Here is a 24,650-nt window from a genome sequence, read left to right as displayed (position 1 = left end):
GAGAAGTAAGGCTGCCCTTGCCTGACTTTTAGGTGATAAGTTCTGTTGGTGGTGGATTTGAGAAATGCATCAATGAATGTGTTGATAAATAAAGTGTTAAACATTATGGTTTCTTATTGAGCAACAGAAACATGATTAGTTGAGATAAGGTCTAATGCAGGAATTGCAACTGGGTTATTTATTATTAGAAAGCTAAAAAAAAGTTTCTTGTAAAATGTAGAATGCTATCTTAACCCTTTAAGATAGCAAAGGCAGCATTCACACTTCACAGTGGCTGAATAGGAATCCGTATCTGGAGGGGGAAACTTTGGAAGTAACACCTCTTCCATCCCTTAAGGGCAACAAGTGCCATTGAGCAAGGCAGTTGGCTTCCTGCTTCTCCAGTAAAACTAGTCGGAGCTTAAAGGGTTAACCGGCGTGATGCAGCAGCCAGTTGGTATCAGAGAGTTCCTGGGCTGAAGTCTGCCACTGGTTCCCTGAAGCTCTTTTGCTCATTAGTGTGTTCTTTTCTCTGTGTGTGTGTGTGTGTGTGTGTGTGTGTGTGTGTGTGTGTGTGTGTGTGTGTGTGTGTGTGTGTGTGTGTGTGTGTGTGTGTGTGTGTGTGTGTGTGTGTGTGTGTGTGTGTGTGTGTGTGTGTGTGTGTGTGTGTGTGTGTGTGTGTGTTAGTTAACTGGCTATCTTTTGTCATGATTTATTATAGGGATGTGTTGTTTTCAGATGGAAACTGTAAACATCACTTTTTTCCACTTCTCTCTCTCTTTTCATTATGTACAGTACAGGCTCTCTCTTTCCCTCTTCCTGCTCATTATTCAGACTCACTGGACATGCTCCAAGGTCATCTCTACGCGGCAACCGGCCCAGATTTCCACACTGTCAGATCTCTCGCTCTCTCCCTCCCTCTCTCTCTCTTCTTCTTCTTCTCTTATCCCCTTGTCAGCACTTTCACAAGTCCAAAACTCAGCAGGCCTCAGAGATTAACGGCAACCAGTCATGTTCTCATGGCTAGACGGACAGAAAGACTTGAGAATGGACTGGTCCTTTGAGAATTGGGTTAACCGTTAAGCTGACATTGCCAGGGCTAATTGCTACAGTATGTGGAGGTTGCCTCTATTTGCCTATAGCAGTGAGTCCACACATCTTAGTTCCCATGTTGGATGTGTAGAACATCCCTATTCAGTTACAGTCAGTATACAATACAATGTTTATCCCTACGATGCGACACTCAGTGAAAGAGTAATTTAATATATTTTTTTTTCGTATTTAGGGCTTTCAACTGACCTCAGAAATTACATTCCACTTTCTTTCAAATTGGCAGATTTTCAATTATATTCTACCGTTATAATATTTTATTAGAAAATGGTGCATATAATGCATGTAATGTAAGAACTGGTCAGTATTCCAGTTCTATCCACAACAGGGCACTCGCCGCCGATTGTCGGAACATTTATTTATCGCAAGGTTGTCTAAGAGTTTAACTGACTTTGGACAGGTTGTCAGCTATAAACTATTGCAGAGTGGCCCAATATTTCACCTCTTACACAGGTAGTTCTACTTGAATGTAATGACAAACTTGAATTATTGACTCATGCAGCCTACCAGACAGGTATATTAATCCCACTATTATTTCAGCAGTACAACATAACAAATACAGCGTGCTCGAGCATGGACGCTCCTCCAGGCTGGTTGACAAAAGGCTAAAATAAAGATACAAATGGTGCGTCAGTAATGTCACATCATGCGGAAGTGTTTCAGACTTGTGGCGTCCTTAAGCAATCCCTGGATTCTTCTGTCCGGTGTTGAAGACCGCCAGCGTGCACTCCCTTTGGTTGAGTTGACATTCTAAAACAATGAGCAGTAGCCATACCTACTAATCGAACATGTATTTTAAACTCAATTGTGAATTTCTCCCTAAAGCCTATAGTATTTGTATTTATTTGATAGCTCTAGTTTAATTGTTGACCAGCTTGCTTTATTTGTTGGTATACTATTAGGTCTTGCTCTATTATAATCCTCCTGACATTTGTGTGCGTCTGTTAGCTTAGGCCTAAGTCTGTTCAGGAAGGCTGATCCAAGACCTACCACTGTTCCAACAGACTGTGCTGTTATTAAGCCTCTGACATTGCATGGCCTTACTGTGGGTTACTTACTTATAATATTGGTGATCCAGCAATTGAAGCTTGTACTACTTTTGAACTCAGATCGTCATCTCATTGATAACTGACCCTAAATCAAAGGTGACGTCTAATAATATAGAAAGTGAAAATTATGGAAGTCCTCCCAGATAATGTGTAGATTATCCTGTATACTGTTAGGAGTCTGGGTGATTCATAAAATACATTGACTTAGTGTGCACTGCAGCTTGGTCTAAATTAAAGAGAACAGGGAACCATTGGCCCAGTTTTTACTCTTTCTGTGTCTACCAGTGTTCTATTTTATTTCATGTTCTATTTTATTTCACTCTCAACAAATTGATTAACCCCTTATGTCCTATCTATCTCAAGCTCACAATGCGTTGCGACTCCAAGCTTGTAGATCGGCTATGTAACTATTCTTTTATTTGAAAATGTTCACCTATAATGACATGCCCAAAATACATGACATGCCCAAAATTGTCGATTATTCACTATTTCTTAATTGATTAAATCGAACAGTTTGATTAACTGTTGCACCCCTAGAGTGGGCTGATCCCTGGGGTTGTATTCTGTTCAGTAAACGTGACGTGAGCGGTGACAGCTCCATCTGCGCTCCTCCGAGCTCAGCCATCCCCTGATGAGCAGCACGTACGTCTATCTCACAGCCATCAGCCAGGGAGGGAAACTAGACTTTTGTCTATTCACAGAGGCTGGGTTCTAAGTCTCCTGCATTAGCTTTTTGTTATTTGGAATCCCCAGCAGCTACTTTTTCATTTTCTTCTGCTAGGCTGCAACTGTCACTTGTTTGTGTCATTCTCTTTGGTGTTCATCTACTATCCTGCTGTCAACTGTGTCAACTGCACTATTTGTTATTGTTATTCCTTCCACTGTTGAGTTCAGTGGTTCCCAGCTCTCAGTCTATTGCTAGCTTTCTATTCCATCAGGTAGTGAATGGCGTTGGACTAAGTAATTGCACTCAACCATGCTATGCAGTTAACCAAACCAGTCCCTGTTTAGGACCAACAGTGCTACGGGTTCCTAAGGCTTGGACTGGTGTTGAGGAACACTGGTTTAGTTTAGCATGTGCTCTTGAACAACCCCAGCTATCCTTGTCCTTTCAAAGGCCAAGCCATTCAGGTCATTGTCACTTGAGAAGCACCCTAAGCTGCGTCTAAGAATAGCACTGTTTTTGCAGTGACAATTTTTTGGACAGACTGCTAATTTGTTCACAAAGATCACCATTAGCTTCTTCACAATGGTTAGTGTTACATGGCTTACGTTAGACCTGTGTATTACATATCGATATTTTAAAGATATCGCCAGGCATGTGCACACATTTATGCCTACATAATTCCTCAGATTTGATATCTCTCTTCTTGCCGAACCACAGTTGCTTTCTGTCCTGCTCTCATTCAGCACAAAGGTTAGGCTCATTTTGTTTTCCACTCCTGGCGCACAGCAGCAAATTCACAATGTTTCTGACTGAGACATAATGTGGGTGGGTGTGAGAGAGGTGTGAAGTCTTATTTGAGGTAATCTGAGTTCCCAGAAGCTCACTTAAAAATTGTCTGTTGTAGTGAGAAGGTTTATCACTTAAACCGTGTCTATACTACTTTCTTGTATATAAAATAGCAAAAATAGCAGATCTACATCTGATATTTTTGCCAAATGTTCACCTACCTACTATGACATGCCCAGAATAAGGATGCTAGGGTTGCAGTATATGAACATGGATCACCTCTATCGCATGCACATCACGCCCCAAAGTGTGAACTTGCTAGGTTCCGTTGTTAGAGCTGACAGGCGAGGGAGGAGAAACGCAGAGCTCGGTGCTCATCTCATGACAGCTGGTCTATAAAAGATCCATACATGTTAGGGCTGTGCACAGAATTTTGAGAGGGCAGGTGCCCCCCCCCCCCCCCACACACACACACACACACACACACACACACACACACACACACACACACACACACACACACACACACACACACACACACACACACACACACACACACACACACACACACACACACACACACACACACACACATACTCGGCCCCAAATCATGATCAGAGCTTTACAGTACTAAAGTGATGAAAATGAACTGAGTGACCTCACTGTTCTAGCCATTCTATTATTTGCCTCAGGCATTACTGATGATTATTTATTTAAAACATCTCATTGTGTAAATATCCACAATATCATTATCGAGAGGTATATATATCTGATTTCAAAGATATCTGATGATACTGTATGTCCATATGTCCATATAGCCCAGCCCTGGTGAGGTCACGTTGTTATCCAGGAATGAGCTTGAAATCTTCAGTCGCTTGCAAAGTCAGCATCAATCGTTTGCTGATGAGGCACAAACGCTAAGCACTGTGCAGTGGAGAGAGAGGGATCATGTCTCACTGTCTCACTTTAATCGTGCAAGACCAGCGTCTCTAACAAGATTCTGACTTAATGACATTTGCGAACATAATTATAACTTAGACTGTCACAGTGCACACAGACCGGCATGGTACTGTATAAACCAGGGCCTCAGCGCAGTGCAGGACAAGCACTGTTATTGTATCGTAATATATATTACAAGTATAATAATGATACAGTACATGTTGTATTGAGGGTGGGTCTCTGATCATTATAGACAAAATTCTATATACTGTAGCGTGGAGAAAAATACAGCTTAAATTGTGTAAAATATTTGTAATATTCTCAGTGCTGCTCAGCAAGGCAGCCCACACAGTGAAACAAGACATGTGCAGCCCCTCCCTCTTCCAAAGGAAAACAAACATACTCACCACTTGTACCATTCACTACTCCAGTGAGGCACACTAGAGAGCTACAGTTTGTCCAACTTCTACAACTGTGTCTGTCTGTCATAAGCCCCTTTCCCACTGGCATGTAAAGCCATTAATTACACCAGGTAATGTATTTACATGTCGGTGTCCTGTGTTAATAGGTGCTGGTCTCGGATGCCGGATTATTAGCCGTGGTTCAACCACTTAAATGGGAATTTCACTTTAAAACACTTCTGGGGTCATGTTCTTGTTTTCTTGTCTACTCAGGCTTTTGTGTACACGTGCACCCCAGGCAGTTTTTAAGTTGCTTAATTCAATATTTGATATTCATTTCATTGAAAACACTCCTTCTAATGAATGGGGAGACCTTCATTATTTGATTAGTTATTTTATTATGTTCATGTAATGTAATGTTGCATCAAGAAGTCCTGTAAGTTAGTCCATGCATGAAATCCATGAAGTTCATGCATGAAATAACTAATCAAAAAATGAAGCCTCAAGCCTGTGTGCAGAGAGAGAAAGAGAGAAAGAGGCGACCAGAGCAGTGTTAAATGAGATGGTCTGCCAGCCTAGTACAGATGGATGAGAGCACATACAGATGTTTGGCCCAAATACATCCCCAAATGCCTAGTCTCACATGCTTTAGTTTAGACACTTCTCACACAAGCGTTACGTACTACCCGTTACATTCATCTCAATGTGGGAACAGTCCTTTACAGTATCTATGGCACTGACTGGTTCTCAAAGTGGCGTCTGGGGACGTGGCCAAATGCACATGATGTATTTGGGGGTCCTTGACATGAAAATGGTTCAGAAGCAATGACCTATGGAACAGAGCCATTGAGGAGAAAATGTGTGAATTATATTTTTCATCCAGCAATGTTACGTATTTGCTGCGGCAAACGGCTATATTATATTTAGTTTAACGTTGAATCATATGGCACTGCTTCTGAACCCAACTTATACTGTGCAAGACAACCCCATGTGAGCCAGATTTCTGGCTCATTTGGAATGTCTCACAGGCTGTGTGTGTGAGCCTCTTGGCTCACAGCTCCTGACATTTCTACAGGCTCACACTGCTGGACACAGGATGCTGTCAGTTAGCCAATGTACTGTATAGAGTACAGTATAAATGCCTAGAGCTTTGTTTGAGCCCACTGCAGAAGATGGGTCAGCTTGTTGTAGGCTTGTAGCTGTACAACTGTATGTGAGCCTCTTGGCTCACAGCTCCTGACATTTCTACAGGCTCACACTGCTGGACACAGGATGCTGTCAGTTAGCCAATGTACTGTATAGAGTACAGTATAAATGCCTAGAGCTTTGTTTGAGCCCACTGCAGAAGATGGGTCAGCTTGTTGTAGGCTTGTAGCTGTACAACTGTATGTGTTCAGAGCAATCACAATGTTTCCACAATGGAAACAAGTCCCCAGGACTTTTTTGTGTTATCCTTTTAGCCTTAATGTCTGTCTGTACCTTGTGCTGTTTACATTTCTGACTAATACAGTATTCAATTAATCAATCAATCAATCATACTTTATGAAGTTAGATGTTTTAAGTGAAAACCAATGCACTCAATCAATGCATTTTGGTTTTGATTGCTGTATCACATACCGAACCGTAATGTTAGATGTGTTACTGTATACTGTTTTCAAAGTTCTACAGTTTTATTGTAGGCACCATGCAGTATTTTATGCAACCTTAACTGCATTCACATTGTAGTGAGGACATCCACCCTAGCTGGATGGCTGGGTGTTGTTTTTCCCAGACACAGAGAGAGCAGATGTTGCAGGCTGTCAGCGTGAGACGAGACGGGTGAGAGAAACAGCTGGAGGCGGCTCAGAGACTAGTGCCCACCTGCTGTTACACTGGGTGTCTCTCATCCCCGACTGTTTCTCGTATTCAAGCCACACACACACATACATACACACACACACACACACACACACACACACACACACACACATACACACACACACACACACACACACACACACACACACACACACACACACACACACACACACACACTCACACACACACGGATGAACTCATATACTTTAGTTACACATAATGTAATCAAATACAGATTCATTCTCTCACTCTCACACACTCCTTCCCTCTCTTTTATTTCTAGATTATATCTAATCCCTCCATCACAAGTGTAAGGTTGTGTCGAAAGCAAACAGCCAATGACACTATCTTCCCCTTCAGCCTTTGACAACCACATGCTTCAACCCCTCATTGATTCCTATCACAGATGAGGAACAGCATGTGTGAAAGCTCTCGCTTCTTTCTGTCACTATGTTATCAGTTAAATACTTTACCTGTGCTGTTATTATTGAATTGATTCTCAATAGATGGCACTGAATAATGTCCCAGCAGCTTGCACTTGAGGGCTGTTGATGTACTTGACAAAAGACTCGATAAACATGTTTGTGTTATTTGACTGGTGGTAGTATCCATGCAATAAGTCCTTTACAAAGTCCTCCTGAAAACATAGATAACATCCAGCTTGATAGCGTGGCTTTTTCTTTTATGATCGTCTTTTCATGATTCATCATCATGATTACCACTTTGGTGGTTGAATATTCTATTTTATACTACTAAAATGTACTTAATTTTACAGTGACCTCAGTGTTGTGTATTCATGTATGGAAAAGTACTTCATAATAACACATTGTCAATAGTAAATACTGAATAAAATTCTCCTTTCGAGGTGATGTTATGTTATGTTATCATCTTTGGGGAACTCAAAGTCTTTCTTTCTGTCCTCACAGGGCCACCATAGAGGAAGTGGAAGGGGATGTGGGTGAGCTGGAGTGCAAACTGGACAAAGTGAGTACTGACCACCTTCTCGTAACACACCATCGTACTGACCAATACATGTTGCTTCACTGTGTTATTGCTCAATGTGGAGGAACCCACAAAATCACAGGTTCTATACCATCCCTGTACACCAAATCTCATCGTTGTAAATAGCAGATCTACAAGCACTGAGCTTGTAGATCGGCGAATGTTCATCCCAGAATAGGGATGCTAAGGTTCAAGTGGTTCAAAGCAAAGTGCATGTAACAAGCTTATAACAGGCTTATAACCAAAACTGAAGTTACGCCACTGTCTCTGACAGATGAGTGGACAGCTGGGCCTGTAGCTTTTAGTCAGCATTTTTAAATCCTTCTCATAATAATAACCACATGGGCTCTAATGCATGACAGCCAGTCCCCGGTTCGATTCCCGGCCAGCCGGACCAACTGACCGCAAATCTACTCAAACAAAAGCAGTTGAGGCATGGATTAAAGTTCTCAGTCGCCCGATTTCTGTCATTTGGATTCCATAGAAGTCAGCATGACACAGTAATGTCATAGTAGTCAGCATGACACAGTAATGTCATAGTAGTCAGCATGACTTCTATGGAAGCCTGTCACTCAGTGAAAATAGCTAAAGCGTGTAAGCTTGTAGATAGCCTATTTTCGGTTATTAGTTATTTTAAGATGAAAGAGTATTGGAAGTGGTCAAACTAGCGATAAAACACATGTTCAATCTTCCAGAAAACCCTATGATCTTGGATATTTCATAAAAGCAAAGGTCAAAGCCTCGATCTGCAATTTCTTCAACTGGCTGGTTATATGGCTACCAAAACATTATAATTATTATACATATTTTTATTGTTTATGAAACACAGCACAAGTGAGTGCAGGGGGGGGGCACTCACTTGGGGGGGGCACTCACTTTTTCACGCTGTTTCACAAATCGTAGATTAGGACTTGGCCTAACAAAACGTTTCAGTCGTGAGATTTCATTTTGCTTTAATCCATGAGTTGAGGTCATAACTGTACTGTTGCAGGTTCACTCACTCGATTACACACACAATGGATATACAGTCAATGTTCAGGTCGCATGCCAAACCCCACCCTCCGTTCCTTGTAACGGCACCCTACAGACCTGAGATCAGCCGACAGGCAGGTCACATCACTACTGGATCCTGGTCCTCTTGGGGTCAATGTTCATTGTTGTTGCACTCGCAGAGTTCCACCCTTCTCCTCTCTTACCCCATGTGACTCAGCCCTCAATGTCATTTCCTCTCCTTGCATGAAGAGGAAGAATCTACTGGAGCGTTTTGGAGGCCTGGAGGCAAGCGTGTGCGTGTGCGTGTGCCTGTGTGCGTGTGCCTGTGTGCGTGTGCCTGTGTGTGTGGGACTGTGTGTGTGTGTGTGCGCGACTGTGTGTGTGTGTGTGTGTGTGCGCGACTGTGTGTGTGTGTGTGTGTGTGTGAGAGAGAGAGAAAAAAAGACAGGAAATGGGTGACAAAGGGTAGAGTTCTTAGAAACCAGCATGCACGCACACACACACACACCCCCACACACACACACCACACACACCACACACACACACACACACACACACACACACACACACACACACACACACACACACACACACACACACACACACACACGCGTTTGCACTGAGCCATGTTTAATCTTAAGACAACACACTCTTAATTAAACCAATATTAAATCTTCTTTTCTAAGGGATTTGTTTCTCAGAGAATAACACACTGCAGTCTGCTCTGGGCCAATCACAGTCGATTACTGCTGAACATAATGTTGAAAGGGGTATATACATAGTGAATATAAATTAGGTTATATATAATCTATCATGGTCCTAAATGACCACTTGACAAAATTAATTCAAGTTATAAGGTTTCTTTATTGCAAGTCCACACTTACAGCAAGTGTCATGCTGTGTATTTGTGGTTATTTCTGTATAATTGATATTCATTCAACCAGCTAGGGGAAACTTAACGAGATTCAGATGAACCTTAAAACACATTACCTGCCAAACACGAGTATAACCGTTGTTGAAAAATACACCCGTTTACTGCCAACAACGAGTATAACCGTTGTTCAAAAAAAAAATTAAAAAATAATAATCACGATCCAAAGATTTCTAGCTCCATTCACTCCTTGGTTAACTTATTACTTTAAAATCCTGTATCTCGGCTCCTGTGTACTTTTTTTTTTACCATGTTATTTTGGGAAAAACATGCTATTTTCAACTGGCTGCAATTATGGAACGGATTACCGCAATCGGATTATTTTTTTCCACGATTCTACGAGACTCCTGTGTGTGTGTAATGAGTGGATCACCGTGAGGACGGTGATCACGGAAAATATTTTGTGACTACTTAAAAAATGTTTTTTTAACATTGCAAACAATGCTGGCAGTGGGGGAAGTAAAAAAAAAAAAAACCTCTGGCAGGGAATGTGTTAAACCATTAAAACAGGGAATATAGAAAGCATCTGTGTCATTTTAGATTTTAGCCTTGGCTATTAAAAAAAATGCAGATCTACAAGGTCACTTCGTGCCGCACTGCGAGCTTGTAAATCCGCTATTTTTGAAAAAAAAGAAAATCAAGTTTGAGAACTACTGATTTAGAAATCATTTGTAGAATCGGCCTCAGGTCTTAAAGGGTTAACACGAACATAGTGTTGTAGGACACGCTTCAGCTGACTCAGGGGTCAAACTTTCATTGGTCCAACTGTTTCTTAATCAGTGTGCCACCCTGCTCCCCTCCTCCCCTTCCTGGCAGGGCTTGTTGAGTTCGCCTGGTTTTATCCAGCTATGCCCTGCAGCGCATTCCTACAGTTACATAAATTAATACAGTTGCATACAGTACAGCGTTACCTCTGCTGAAGCAGCACTTAGCCGTCTTGCTCAAGGGAGGGGTCAGCATTACTCATACATTTTCCCCGCCCGTATTTTCACAATCAATCTGCAGATTTAACCCATTAAGACCTGAGGCCGATTCTACAAAATGTCTTCTGAATCCTAACAGTTTTCTGAAAAACGTAATGTTGCGTTATCAGTGGTGCTCCAACTTTTTCATGTCAAGGACCCCCAAAATGATATGTATTTGGCCCCATCTCGAAATATTTTGTTCCAGGGACTAGGGCTTTCACGACTAGAGATTTTTACAGGTCGACTAATTTGACCCAGTGGTAGTTGACTGGGTCAAACAATGCCCCCCCCTTTTTTTAAGGGGGGGCATTGTTTTAATGCCATCCTACTACTATATTACTATTATTATTATCCTCCTTCCCTTATTTTTATGGCGTTTTAAGGGAAGCGCTTCTGGCACAGCAGCACAGCACCACAGCAGCGTCTCCAAGGATCCCCATTGCCCAATAATAGGCTTTTATTGGGCATACTTTTGACCCCCTTTTGATAAAAAATAAAGTCAGGAGGATAATAATAATAGTAAGATGGGCCATTACTATGGCATTAAAACAAAAACATATATATATATATTTTTTCAACTATTCGACTAGTACCAACAAGGTCGACTAGTGGTTATACTAGTCAGACTAGTTGGTGAAAGCCCTACCAGGGACCCCCAGAAGCAAAGATTTGAGTTAAAAATGTTCGCTTTAAACAAATATATATATTCAAAGATTTGCACACATTTTCACAATAAAAAAAAATAGCAGATCTACAAGGCCGTAGCTCGGTGCCGCACTATGAGCTTGTATATCTGCTATTTTTGGATAGCCAAAGTGTAAAATAATGCTTTTTAGCTCAAATCAAAAAAATGACAAAGATGCGTTCCCAGTCGTAATGGGTTAAACGTGTGACCTTCTGGGCACAAGGCTGCCGCTGTAACCTTTAGACTACTACTGCCTCTGTGATGTGGTTGCACTCAGAGAATAGCGGCAGCAAGATACAGTGAGTTGATGACAGTCACACAATGGCTAGAAGTCCAATTGTTTTTTCAACTATTCCCCTTTTCACCCGATATAGTCATTATGCTAATTCCTAATTTCCCCATATGAACACATAGTCTTGTCACTGCTGATTCCTACTAATTAGTCTTTGGACTGGTTGGTCTTAAGGTAGCTCTCCACCGCACCGACGTCAGTGGCGGTAGGTGTTGGAAAGCATCTAATCTGCTGTTGAATGGGAGGTGGGTACATTGTCCCGTCGGGTCGCAAGTTGTAGGGAAGCGTCAGATAGCAGCGGGCTTGTTATTGAAAAAGACATCAAGCCATAGGCTATTTTTAGCACCATAGTAGCCGTGTGTCGGTGTCGGCTCTCGGGTGCATTGAGCAACCTTTTTTCACACCAACCGACTGATCTCCCGATTTCATTCGACTGCCAGTCAGTAATAATCTGTAGTCTGTTTGGTGGAGAGCTACATTTAGGAATGGTATTGAAACCACATGCTCCGCCTGCCACTTCTTCTCACCTGCCAGTGAAGAGCTTCACCAGAAGGATGTACAGTAGTGTGTGTGGACTACGTAGGAATATAGTTTAACACCGCTGCTTACCCCGACCAACCTGTAGAAGTCGCTAGTGCAGTGACAAAGATAAAGATAATCCTTCCCGTCTGCCTTCCCACTCGCAAATATGGCTAATTGTGTTTGTTGGAACACCCGACCAAGCCAGATGCATAATGGATGACTGGAATACGTAGAAGTGTACTGGAATACGTAGAAATATCCCTGTTCAGTTTGTTCTTGTTTTGTTAAGTGTCCATGGAACCACTGATTTCAGTTTTCACTTTAAGTGAGATGTACTGTAAAACAGTTTGCTCAAAGCATTTCATAACTACTGAAGTTAAAGCTACCGGTCAGACAGAAAGGTAGCTTTCTGCCTGTATAAAAAAACATTCAGAGAGATTTGTCTTTTTAGGGAGTATTTTAGACATTTTCCGTAATTGTTTTTAAGTCCAGTGATGCTTGAAGAGTCTAGTGAATGCAGGGCTTAACTGCTCACAACACTTTTGATTTCTGTGTTCCCATACTTTCCAGTAAATGCCAGTAAATACAGCCGTTTCTTTCGTTGTGACTGCGGTGTGTTTGGTAAAGAGAGGCAACAGATCAAACCTCGCTGAACACTTGTCAGACACAACATCCTGAAGTGTTCAAAGAGTTCAAACATCCTGAACTTTTCAAAGCGTTCAAAGACAGATGGGTGATGACTGGATAGTTCCTCTGTTATGTCCATGAAATACATACATACACCCCCATCTACCCACAACTCATGTCATTCTGAAGGATCTGGCTTTTTAGGTAGAGGGATTATTTGAGACATTTTCCATAACCTCGAATCGGACTTTTTAGTGAGTCCAGTGATGCTTGAAAGAGCATCACTTTAAAAACAAAAGGCACATTTTGTCGTCTACTAAGGCTTTTGGGAGCACTCAGTTTTTAAGTTACTTGATTCAGTATTTAGATATTTGATATTCATTTTATCAGACACGCCCCCTTCCTATACAAACTCATTGTAACTTCAAACTCCATTTTAACCATGTTAGATTCATCGGAAACACCTGTCCTTGGTTCTGGTGACTGATATTGTCCTTCTAATACGTGAGGAGACTGTGTTTTTTCAATTACTTTTTCATTTATTTTGAAAAAATGTAAAAAATTCAATACAATAAAAAAATGTAATAACATAAATGAAAAAAGTAATGGAACAAACACGGCCCCTCATGTATTAGGAGGGCAGGATGAGTCACCAGAACCAAGGACGGGTGTTTTCGATTAATTTAACATGTTAAAAATGGAAATCAAAAAAAGGAATTAAAAAAATTCCAAAAAGGTAGCACATCCAAAAATTTCAATTAAATGGAGGACAAATTACTCACATTTCCACTTTTTTTATTGGCAATTGGCGTGTCTGATAAAATGAATATCAAATATCTAAATACTGAATTAAGCAACTTAAAAACTGTCTGGGGGGCTCACAAAAGCCTGAGTAGACGATAAAATGACCCACATTTTGTTTTAAAGTGAAATATCCCTTTAACTACTAACAACACTTCTGTAGCATATTCCAGTAAATACAGTGGTTTCATTGTGCCAGTGGTGTGTTTGGCAATGGCAACACATCAAACCATGCTGAACATAACATTATTATTCCATCAGGACCGATGGATTTCCTAGTATTTATCTGGGAGAGGGTACACTGTGCTTCCTCCAATATTAAGTGTATTTTGTATCACCCTCTCTCCAGTACCCGTCGGGCTTGAAATGGAATGGTCTGTGGGTCTCATAACATGCCAAAAAAAAAGCCAAGTCATTGGCAAACTACTGTGTGAGCAAAGTTGGTCCTCTGTGAGTTAAGGTCAACACCATTGTCTTTATTCCGCGCCACGCCTCCCCTGTGTTGTCGTCCTTGACTATCTGCTCCACTTCAGCTCTTTGCTAGGGCTGTCACGACTACTAATTTAAGTTGACAATTAATTGTCACACGAATAATTGCGATTAATGATTTAATTGTGTTTTTGGCATTGAACATTGGAACATAATACAAAATATCAAATAACTGAAATATACAAAGAAATTACTGACATTTATTAATTTTATACAAAAAAAGGTAAAAATAGGTGATCTACAAACTTACAGCGTGTCACAAAGTGACGCGTTGTAAGCTTGTAGATCAGCTATTTCTGCTTTTTTATGTATGAATTTTTTTATGACTAATATGATAAAATAATTGCGACTATCTCAAATAAGTGTGATTAGACGAATATGTAATTGTGACGGGCCTACTCTTTGCATATGATGTTTGTTTGTTTGATTTGGATCATTACATTATCTAGTACACAGAAGTTTGTCTTTATATTCATCTATATCGGGGCATTAAAACCTCTCAGCAACATTTTTAAATCATTACACCAGAACCAAGGACGGGTGTTTTTGATTAATCTAAGATGTTAAAAATGGAGTTTGAAGTTATAATGGGTTTGTGTAGGAAGGGGGCGTGTCCGATAAAATGAATATCGGATCTAAATACTGAATCAAGCAACTTAAAAACTGTCCGGGGTGCTCACAAAAGCTTGAGTAGATGTTAAAATGACTCCAAACATGTTTTAAACTGAAATATCCCTTTACCTACCCTACGTACTGTAGCTCTCCACAGTCTTACTACCTGTAGTACTCTAACACTCTTCCTCTCTGCATCACTTTATGAACTAACAAGCCGCAGAGTAGCCTTTACTGGCAGCATAAAGCCCCATACAGGATTTAGCCTTCTGTACCCTAATCCTAAATTGCTAAACCCATGAGGATGAATGAACCAGTGGATGGAATGTGTACCATATGGGCCTTAGTTTCCCTTAGCTTGGCTTGTCCTCAAGTGAAAATAAGGGAATCTTCTGGAAGGAGTCGTGGCCTCCTGGTCTAGTGCAGTGGTTCTCAACCTTTTCAGGCCATGACCCCCCAAAATAATCATATTTGAACAGGGGACCCCCCACCCTGACAGGCACTTGGAATTGTAGGAGTTGAGGTATTAACATTTAATTTGACTCGGTTCCACAGATAAATATTGTGAAACTAGCTGGTCAGCTTTTTTCAAAATATTTGACTCTTTCTTATATTATTTGACAATTTGGCTAATGTTTGACCAGTTTTTATAGTATAGTTTGTTTTTTATGCAGTAATGGTTTTCTCTTTTTTTTCTTTCTTTCTTTTTGGTATTAAAAAGGACTTAAAGGTCCTTAAATTGTCACTTAACTGTCATGTAGGGATCCACAGGTTGAGGACCCACAGGTTGAGGACCACGGGTCTAGTGGGTAGACCAGGAGGCAAGTTCTGTTTGTGGAGGAGGTGACAAATACAAAATTTAAGTGTTTGCGTTCTGAGTGGAATGTCGACGTAGCTAAGGGGGCATGGTGTTGGGATTTAAAAGACAAAACCTAGCTTATACTGTGGTGAAAACAAATACACTCCCGCTGGAGTTGCAAATAGTTAACATGTTGATATGAAATGCTAAACATGCAACGAAATTGTGTTCCCAAACTTTGCATGACTTATAATTATGATTGATAAATATATGCAGTATGCTGTTAAATATTCAGTGTTTATCATTGGAGCTGTAACCATGCACGCAGCCCAAACACGCACAATAACAAGCTTTGGTAGTGAAGTCGAGTTCTGTAGTATTTTAGGCAGCAAATGAGCGTCATTATTTAGGCCACAGTGGAGTGTTGAGCCTCTGCACTGCCTCCAGTGTGAGAGGAAATTGGGAGATATGCCAAGGTTTGTTTGTGTGTTTACGTAACCTGGTATTATCCTCACCCCTGATGAGTCAGAGGGGAGAAAGTCTCCTTGTTAATTGCCAAGAAGATATGTGATATAAAAGGTTGTATTCCTACAGAGATAGGCTTTACATAAAGCACCCCGGTCTGTGTTGGATATATGAGATATGTAAGTCTGTTGCGGTGATGGGCCTGAATGGGAAAAAAAAAGTCTGCCTCTTGAAATGTATTCCCTAAAGGACAGTCCTTCAGGGTCCATATCTTTTTCAGAATAAATGTATTCTGAAGAAGGCATGGACGCCCGAGATGTACCGTATACAGAACTGTGCTTTTGGGAGCTACATTGCAATGTGCAGACTCTGTCGCTTTGATCTTTTTCTGTCCTGCCTCCGTGTTCTAAATCATCTCTGTGAATGAGAAATGCCCTCTGTCCTGCCACAACTCCTGTTAGTATATCCTTAAGCGCAAATTACTTAACCCCATTTTGCTACAGCTGACCCGTTCAGTGGTCAAGAGTGGACTAGAAAGCTACTGTTTTGCTATGGGCACAGCTGCCATGTGTTTGAAGTAGCTCATGAACTGCTAAAAAAGAACCTACATACTCAGACAACTCTCCCAGGCCAGGAGAAATAAAGGTGGAGAAATTGTCAGGAGCACGTTTCCAGTGTTATATGAAACTCTGCCCTTAAGCTTTAACAAGAACTGTTTCACTATTAACTCACTCTCCTTCATTCTCCCCTCCTCTCTTCCTCATTCCCTCCAATTCTCTCTCTCTCTTTCACTGTCTCTCTGTGGTTCTCTAGCTGGTGAAGTTGTGCATTGGGATGATTGACGCAGGCAAAGCCTACAACACAGCCAACAAACAGTTTGTCTGCGGCATCCGGGAGCTGGCCCAGTCGTCCACCAAAGATGAGGTCATCGAGGTAAACAATTACAGTCTTCTTCATCAATAACAGTATTGTTGGCTATAGTGTTTTCACTTTTTTGTTTTGTTTTGTTAATGTACAGTGTACAGTCTGTTACTTGTTTACATCTTAGTTAGTATCCATAGCACATTCATTCTCAGCCCCAGTCTGTCTTGATGAATAGGTTTTTTTTTCTTTTCTTCATCTCACTAAGTTATGTATAAAATTCATTCCAAATAAAATATTTTTTCTGTGTTAGGTCACATGGTTTGTTGTCTCTCTCCCACACATTTTGCATGGAGAGGCTTGCACTTCCTGTCTCTGTCTTTTTGTATATTTCCCCTCCCACCACCACTCCCCTGGGCCGCACATTCAGCCACAGTGCATTATTTACATAGAATACATTGCTCTCGCTCTCTGTCTCACCCCCCCCCCCCCCCATACACACACACACACACACACACACACACACACACACACACACACACACACACACACACACACACACACACACACTTCATTGTTGAAGCAGTGCTGTGCTCTTGAAAGCTTTTCCTCCCAGACATACCTCAATGACAGGAGGCTTAACTTAACTCACAATTTGCTGTTTGCATTTAGTCAGGTGCTGCTTCAGTTGTACGTTTGTTTAGTGCCAGTATCATGCATCGCTGCAGCATGCCGTTTATGCAGGAATGCGTTCAGTCCATTTTGTAATATAACTTTATTTTAATTCAGGCAAAATTCTTGTCCCATTGACCTTGGATATTGTGCTGCTGATGATAATTATATTATTACAATAAGTATTATGAGTAGTCATAGTAAAATGTAAAAAAATATTAGAAGCTAATATTAATTTGAATCCACAAATGAATACACAGACCAGTCATTTTCAAACAAAGTATAAATCAGTGTTAATTGGTTAATGAACTTTCTTCTCTGTCCACAGTCCAGCCTGTCAAAGTTTGCAGAGAGCCTGCAGGAGATGATCAACTACCACACGGTAAGACGTCACAACGGATGTCCTTGCTAGTTTCCTGTCAACAGTTATAGGATAACAAAAAACAGAGATGAGCCCACAGAACCACCGGAAGAAATACTTCACTGTCAAGGGGCTGGAGTTCAAAATTAAAGACCTCCCATTGCTCGCTTGGTGCATGCATGGCATGCGTTTGTTTTCTTTTGTTTTATGGGAGTGTACTCTCCACATTGCGTTGAGGTTTTCTTGTGATTTGAAAGACCCTAAACAGAATTGTAAAATTAAATAGTCTATCCGGTGCCTGTGGTCTATAAAGTTACAGTTACAAGTGTCCTGTCTTGTAAAAGACATCCCCAGTGTTATGGGGCTTTCAACCTCAGCTCAACCTTTATCCAAACACAACTAAACAAAACATTATAGTGTAGACCAGTTTACGTCTTGATGAAGTGTTTTTTACTGTGTCTGTGTTGTGTGATGTTGAATGCAGTTGGTTCTGGCAAGTGGTGGAATTTTTTTTTTTTTTTTACTGAAGTAAAAGTATCAATACTGCAATGTAGAAATAATCTGTTACAAGTAAAGTCTGGAATTCAAAATTAACTTGAGTAAAAGTACAAAAGTATTGGTATCAAAATGTGCGTCAAGTACAAAAGTAAAAGTACTCATTATGCAGAATGTCCCATTTCACAAGTTGTCAAATGTGTAAATTGTATAAATAGCAGATCCACAAGCTCACAATGTGTCGCATCGCGAGCTTGTAGATCGTCTATTTTCCTAAAATAGCCATTTACCGAAATGTATATAAGGCTAAAGTGGGTAATGTATCTTTTGTAATAATCAAAATCTACAAAATAACTAGTAACTAAAGTTTTCAAATAATTGTACCACTACAATTATTACTAGTAAAAGTATAATATTTGCCTCTGAGATGTAGTGGAGTAGAAGTAAAAGTATTGAAATACTCAAGTAAAGTTTAAATGCCTCAAAATTGTATTGTAATTTAACTAAATGTACTTAGTCACTTTACACCACTGGTTCTGGGAGCAGTTGAACGCCATTGGCATCACCAGAGTACCCATAATCACAGTGTTAATTTTCTCGTCTAAAACTATGACGAAAAATATTGGTCGACTGCCTTTTTCAATGCCAAAAACGAATTAAAAATAATGTTTTGATGACGAAAACTATGAGTAAATATGCTGACAATTTTGTCAACAAATAAAAACTTGACTAAAATGTTAGGGAGGGGCTAGTGGAGAAGAGATCCGGTAGAACTAAGACAAGTCATTTTGTGCTTCTGAAAATAGCTGATCTACAAGCTCACAACGTAGATAGGTTATTTTCGGCACACAGCTAAGTATAAATCGAGCATTACGATGCCATCACATTTTAGTCGACTAAATCATCAACTGCAGATTTAAGTGACTAAAATCTTATAACATTTAGTCAACTAAAACTAGACTAAAACATTTCTGATGACTAAAATATGAAAAAATATATATATATATATTCAAAAGGCTATGACCAACACTACTGTGAAAATCAACACTGCTGTAAGCCCTATGGGTATTATGGGTTTTATACCACAGTAACCAATGTATGTATTTAAAGGTTTGTGTACATACATGAGATTAAGCTAGGGATGATTGTCAGCACGCTGGTCGTTGTTGAAAAATAACCCCCGACAGGATGATTAAACACAGAGGCGGAGCCAAGGTGTTTAATCATCCTGAAGGGGGTTATTTTTAAACAACGACCAGCGTGCTGACAACTATCCCGCTTATTACACGGCTACTTAATAAATAAATTAATACGTTGACCCAAAAGTAACAACAAAACGAAAGTATTCCATAAGTGTTGCGCTGGGCGGACATGGTCGCCTCGGAAAACAAGGAAGTATTGATCAAATAGAATACATTTTTGGTTACTGCATTGTCTATTTCTCGCTTCAAACGTTTTCAAAAACATTCTTGAGAGCAATGTTTAGTTGTAAATCACATGGTGTGTTTGTTTACATGGCTATCATGTTGGATACACCTTAAAATCAAGCAGCGCAGGTTGATATGAGCCGGTGCTCTGAGCCTTTGATTAGACAGCGGTCTGTTATTGAGCTCATCGGTCATTATCCAGAAATAACACACCACTGAATTCAGCGATGGACCAATCAGAATCAAGCATTCAACCAAGCTGTGTAATAATGTAGTATATTCTCCTACACTTGTTCACTGAATCCAAAGCCTTATTATTAGTCTCCTAGACTCTGAAGGTCATCATCCCAGATAGGAACTTTGTTTTCCAGCAATAATTAAAAAACACACCTGGGGTGTAAACCTTGCCCAAACCAATATCTCTTGTTCTACATCTCTTTTCCTGAGATTATGACTAGTTGTTTAATTTTGACCTTGACTTTGATGGCAATCTTGACCTTTGAACTTTTTGACCCAAACGTTAGGCTCAGTCTAAATATGCAGACTTCCCCGAACTTGCAGACTGCCAGACTTAACGAGTGCCTTCCTGCAAAGTACTGAGTGGTTAGGGTGGCCCAATTCTACAATTCATCAAAGTCTGCAACGGGGCTCATTCAGACTTTGATGCAAACACCCCGTCAGCAGACGAAGTCCCCTATAAACAGCGGCATCCCTAAACAGCGTTTTCAGTCTGATTTCAGAGCAGATGTTAGTCACTAGACAGGACAATACGGGCTGTGTCCGTGGACTGACCCTGTCGCTAGGAACAAACAGCATTGTGTGTCTTGAGTGGATCATGTGCTCTGAGATCGATGACTGGTAAAAAAAAAAAATTACTGCAAAATTGTTTTAGGTTATTAAAAATGCCTAGCAATCGCAGTGACACAAGAACTGATCAGTTTCTTACTTCTTGGCCCCTTGTGTGTGCTGTTATTATCAAATAAAATGCACAATAATATAAACCAGTGCAGCGTGTTTCTTCCGGTAGCAGAGCTTGTCGTTGGTCGTATCCACAGCAACGAGTGTAGTCTGAAATCCTGTCTCATTAGTCATGCAGCCATGTGCCCTTGCAGACTTTATATAATGATGCAAAGCACTCCACTTAACGTCACAGTACTTCACTCATTAAGACTTGAAGCCGATTCTGCAAATGCCAAATACAAATTCTAAATCAGTAGTTCTCACACTTTCAAGATTTTTAAAAATATTATATCTTTCAAAAATACCAGATGTAAAAAAGCGCTGTGAGCTTGTATACAGTATATGCTAAAAATCTAAAATGACACAGATGCTTTCCCGGTTAAGACTGAAGTCTGCAAGGGCAGAATCCGCTACTCTGGAAAGTTGACCTTTGGATTCAGCCTTAATCTCTTCAGGCCAGCCTACTGTTCATTCTCATGTTTTTTCCAAGTGTCTTGAAAATGCACTAATCTACTTTTATTTCGACCTTGACCGTGTTATTGATTGTGACCTTGACCTTAGACCTTTTCAAACAAGAAAAGTATCATTTCTTCAGGGCAGCCTACTGACCACTCCCATGAAAATACGCGCATCAGTTCTCCACTTGTTTTGTTGACAGTTACACACAGACAGGACTAATTGCAATATACCCTGCCACGCATGCATGCTATATCTGTGGCATAACACTTTAGAAGTTACTGAGTAATCTTGTCTTCTACTCTAGTCCCCTAAATCCCAAAGGAAACAAACAGGGTAGGTCCAGTGACTCAACACCGAAGACTTAAAGTTTCCGCCATAAATTTCCCTGTTAGACTCCTGGACCCTCAGAGAACCACAGGCCTGGGGCTTAGGCTATGGCTCAACAGAAGAGAATTTACTGGATATCTAACTATATCATACCGCACTATACTTTCCCAGTCTAGGAGGCTAATAAGAAAATGTATGGACTGTTGAGTCACATCGGGGATCCACCCTGTTGTGGCTCCTTTGGGTTTTCGGTTACTGGTCCAACAGGCTGAGAAGGGTACTCGGTTGCTTTTAAAGTGCCAGGCAGAGTTACTAGCTTTTAATGGTCACAATGTTTTGAAAACAACTGCACAGCTCATTGTGTCCAATAGAAACAATGCAACCCCACACACTCCGGAAGCTCTCACCACCTTCTAAATTCTGCCCTTATGTATATTTTGGTCTTAAAGTGAGGCAAAGTAGGAGCCACCAAATGGTAAAAACATCAACATTTGCACCTAGAACGCCATATTGAAGTTCATTGGTCTTAGAATACAGGTTTTGGGGGTATAAACACAGTGGTATGATGCTGCATTTCTCTCACAGAAGCTCTTTCTAGGATCATTACCTATTTACCTTGACCGTTCCCCAATATTTATTTATGTATTTATATTTAAGTTTTTTTACATTATTTTTTTATTTTCTTTAAGGCTTATCCTGCCTTTATTGCTAGTCACAGTGTAGATAGACAGGAAACGGGGAGAGAGAGTCGGGGAGTGACATGGCGCAAATGTCCGCCGGACCCGGTAATCAAACCAGGGACTCTGTCATCAGAGGCATCAGAGCCTGTTTGGTACGCACTTTCTAACTAAATGTTAGAAAGATATGTTAATGCCCTTTAAAGCACTGAGCCATGCATTACTAATAATAGTTCTAATTGGGTACTAAACTACAAAAATCAAGTATTGAGTTAAACTGTGTGTGTGTGTGTGTGTGTGTGTGTGTGTGTGTGTGTGTGTGTGGGGGGGGGGGGGGGTACACTAGTCTATAAGGCTAATGACAGGTGGACTTAGGGAGGAAACTTAAGCCTCCAGTGTTGAGTCACAGACTCGGATCAATCTTGTGGTGGCTCCTTTGGGATTTAGGGAACTAAACTAGTCTCACCCCCACCACACACACACAGGCCGGAGCTGAAACTGTGACTCAGCCACAGAGACTGTGGTCTCATCAGCTGACTGCTGTTTAATATTTATTTTTTACCAGTCAGCGATCTCAAAGCACATGATCCACTCAAGACGCATACTGCTGTTTGTTCCCAGCGACAGGGCCAGTCCACGGACACAGCCCGTATTGTCCTGTCTAGTAGTCACTAACATCTGCTCTGAAATCAGACTGAAAACGCTGTTTAGGGATGCCGCTGTTTATAGGGGACTTTGGTTGCTGATGGGGTCATTTGGTTTGTTTTAAAGATACACAGGTTAATGAGGGTATGACTCTCTAACGAGAATAAGCACAACGCGTTGTAGCTGTGCATATGTTCGTTATAGTTTACGAGGGGGAATTTTCTAAGTCAGCCCTTTCCATGTAAATTTAGTTGCGTTTTACTTCTGCAAAATTGAACACAGTGAAGTTGAGACACATGTGGAATGTGCTGAATACTGAACAAAAAACCCGTTAGCCTGGAAATGTTAACTTTTATCCTTCAGCTGTTCTTGCTGGTTTGTGTGTGTGCATTTATTATGTATATCTATAGATCGATCTATCTAAATTGATATGTTATATACTTTTTAAATATGTTAAAACATCTGTATAAAGTATAGCACAGTGTGTTCGTTGACCCCCCTCCCCAGAAAAGAGATGTCCCAAGATGTTCAAGATGACAACAACGCTGATAGAGAAATATTGTGTTCATACAGTGCTTACAGTACTTCATCCTGTCTTTAGGGTCGATGCAAAATTTGAAGTTTGAAGTGGAACTTGAGTGAAGCTCAGTATGATGCAAATGTTTATCTTTCACCACCAGCTGTTCTCCCTAACTGAGGGAAGTGAAATGTTTGTGTGGTGAAAACTTGTGGACTGAAGCTCTATTGTCCCGCAGATAAAATAAGTAACTGTTCCTTCTATCTCTGCAGATATTGTTTGACCAGGCCCAGAGATCAATCAAGACGCAGCTTCAGACATTTGTCAAAGAGTAAGTATTGATGAAGTCTCCGTTGATTAAGCTGCTTGTATCTGTGAGCGTTTTCAGCTTTCCAGAGAGAATGTTACTTCTTCACCTTTATCTCATAGTAAGAAGCATCAATGAAGATATGTATCAATATCAATGAAGATATATTGTAGCCAATAGCCATTCATGTGCTGCTCCATTCATGTGCTGCGGCTTGGTGTCTGCAATATTAGAATGATCGTAATATCCTAGATCATCAATAATTGTGATAGGAGAGTTAGCAATCCACTACCCTCTGTGTATATTTCTTCAAGATAAACAACTGGAAGTGGAGGCTGGACGTTATTATTATGGCCCTAGATTGACCATGTACATGTACTGTATGGCAGAGAAGAAAGAGGAATTGAAACAAACAAGGATATGTGGACAGAGGTAGAAGAGAAAGAGACAAGATATGGGAGACTGGGTGTGATTCCAGAGGTCAGGGGTGGAGAAGGTGGTTTTGGCTGAAGCTCTTATTCACAGCGACTCACCATGAGGCCCACTGGAAACAGAAGGCCCACAGTCTTAACTTTTCCACTCAAAGCCTGTGTCAGAAAAATAAAGCAAGGCAGAACTAGAACAAAAAGCCACATCAGCATATCGTGTATCGTGGCGGAGGAATATTCCACAGAAGAAAGACGGACTAGAAAGTTGCCCGGCAAGAATGATGCCGATATGAAACCAAGAGACATTTGAGGAAGTGTGTGAAAACGCAATTAGTATTGTCAAGAGTATCTTCCCCTTCATAAGTTCATGCAAATAGGAGCTGACAGATACCCCTCGCTTACAAACTCCTGATACAGAGTTGAATTCCACACAGTTTGTATTAGTGAGGAGGATGTTGCTTTATTTAAGGATTAGATGCCAGGCTGCACACTCAGTTAAACACACACACCAGCACCCCAGCCATCTTACCAACGCTGCCTGGA

At 40.7% G+C, this 24,650-nt stretch overlaps 1 protein-coding gene across 2 annotated transcripts in view; it reads left to right on the top strand.

Annotated features, from left to right (window-relative positions):
* Positions 1 to 24,650, top strand: part of LOC308087699 (arf-GAP with coiled-coil, ANK repeat and PH domain-containing protein 2-like) — a 94,846-nt gene that overhangs the window by 14,082 nt on the left and 56,114 nt on the right. For both annotated transcript variants that reach the window (XM_080431772.1, XM_080431771.1), the window contains exons 2-5: positions 7,715 to 7,772; positions 16,785 to 16,904; positions 17,833 to 17,886; positions 23,645 to 23,703. In XM_080431772.1, the coding sequence (XP_080287898.1) occupies positions 7,715 to 7,772; positions 16,785 to 16,904; positions 17,833 to 17,886; positions 23,645 to 23,703 (291 nt within the window). The remainder of the gene's footprint in view (positions 1 to 7,714; positions 7,773 to 16,784; positions 16,905 to 17,832; positions 17,887 to 23,644; positions 23,704 to 24,650) is intronic.

The sequence above is a fragment of the Gymnoscopelus braueri genome (assembly GCF_963280865.1).
Source record: "Gymnoscopelus braueri genome assembly, chromosome: 6".
In the NCBI taxonomy this organism is placed as follows: Eukaryota; Metazoa; Chordata; class Actinopteri; order Myctophiformes; family Myctophidae; genus Gymnoscopelus; species Gymnoscopelus braueri.
Note: the sequence above shows the minus strand (reverse complement) of the source record. Positions and strands in the feature narration are given on the sequence as shown.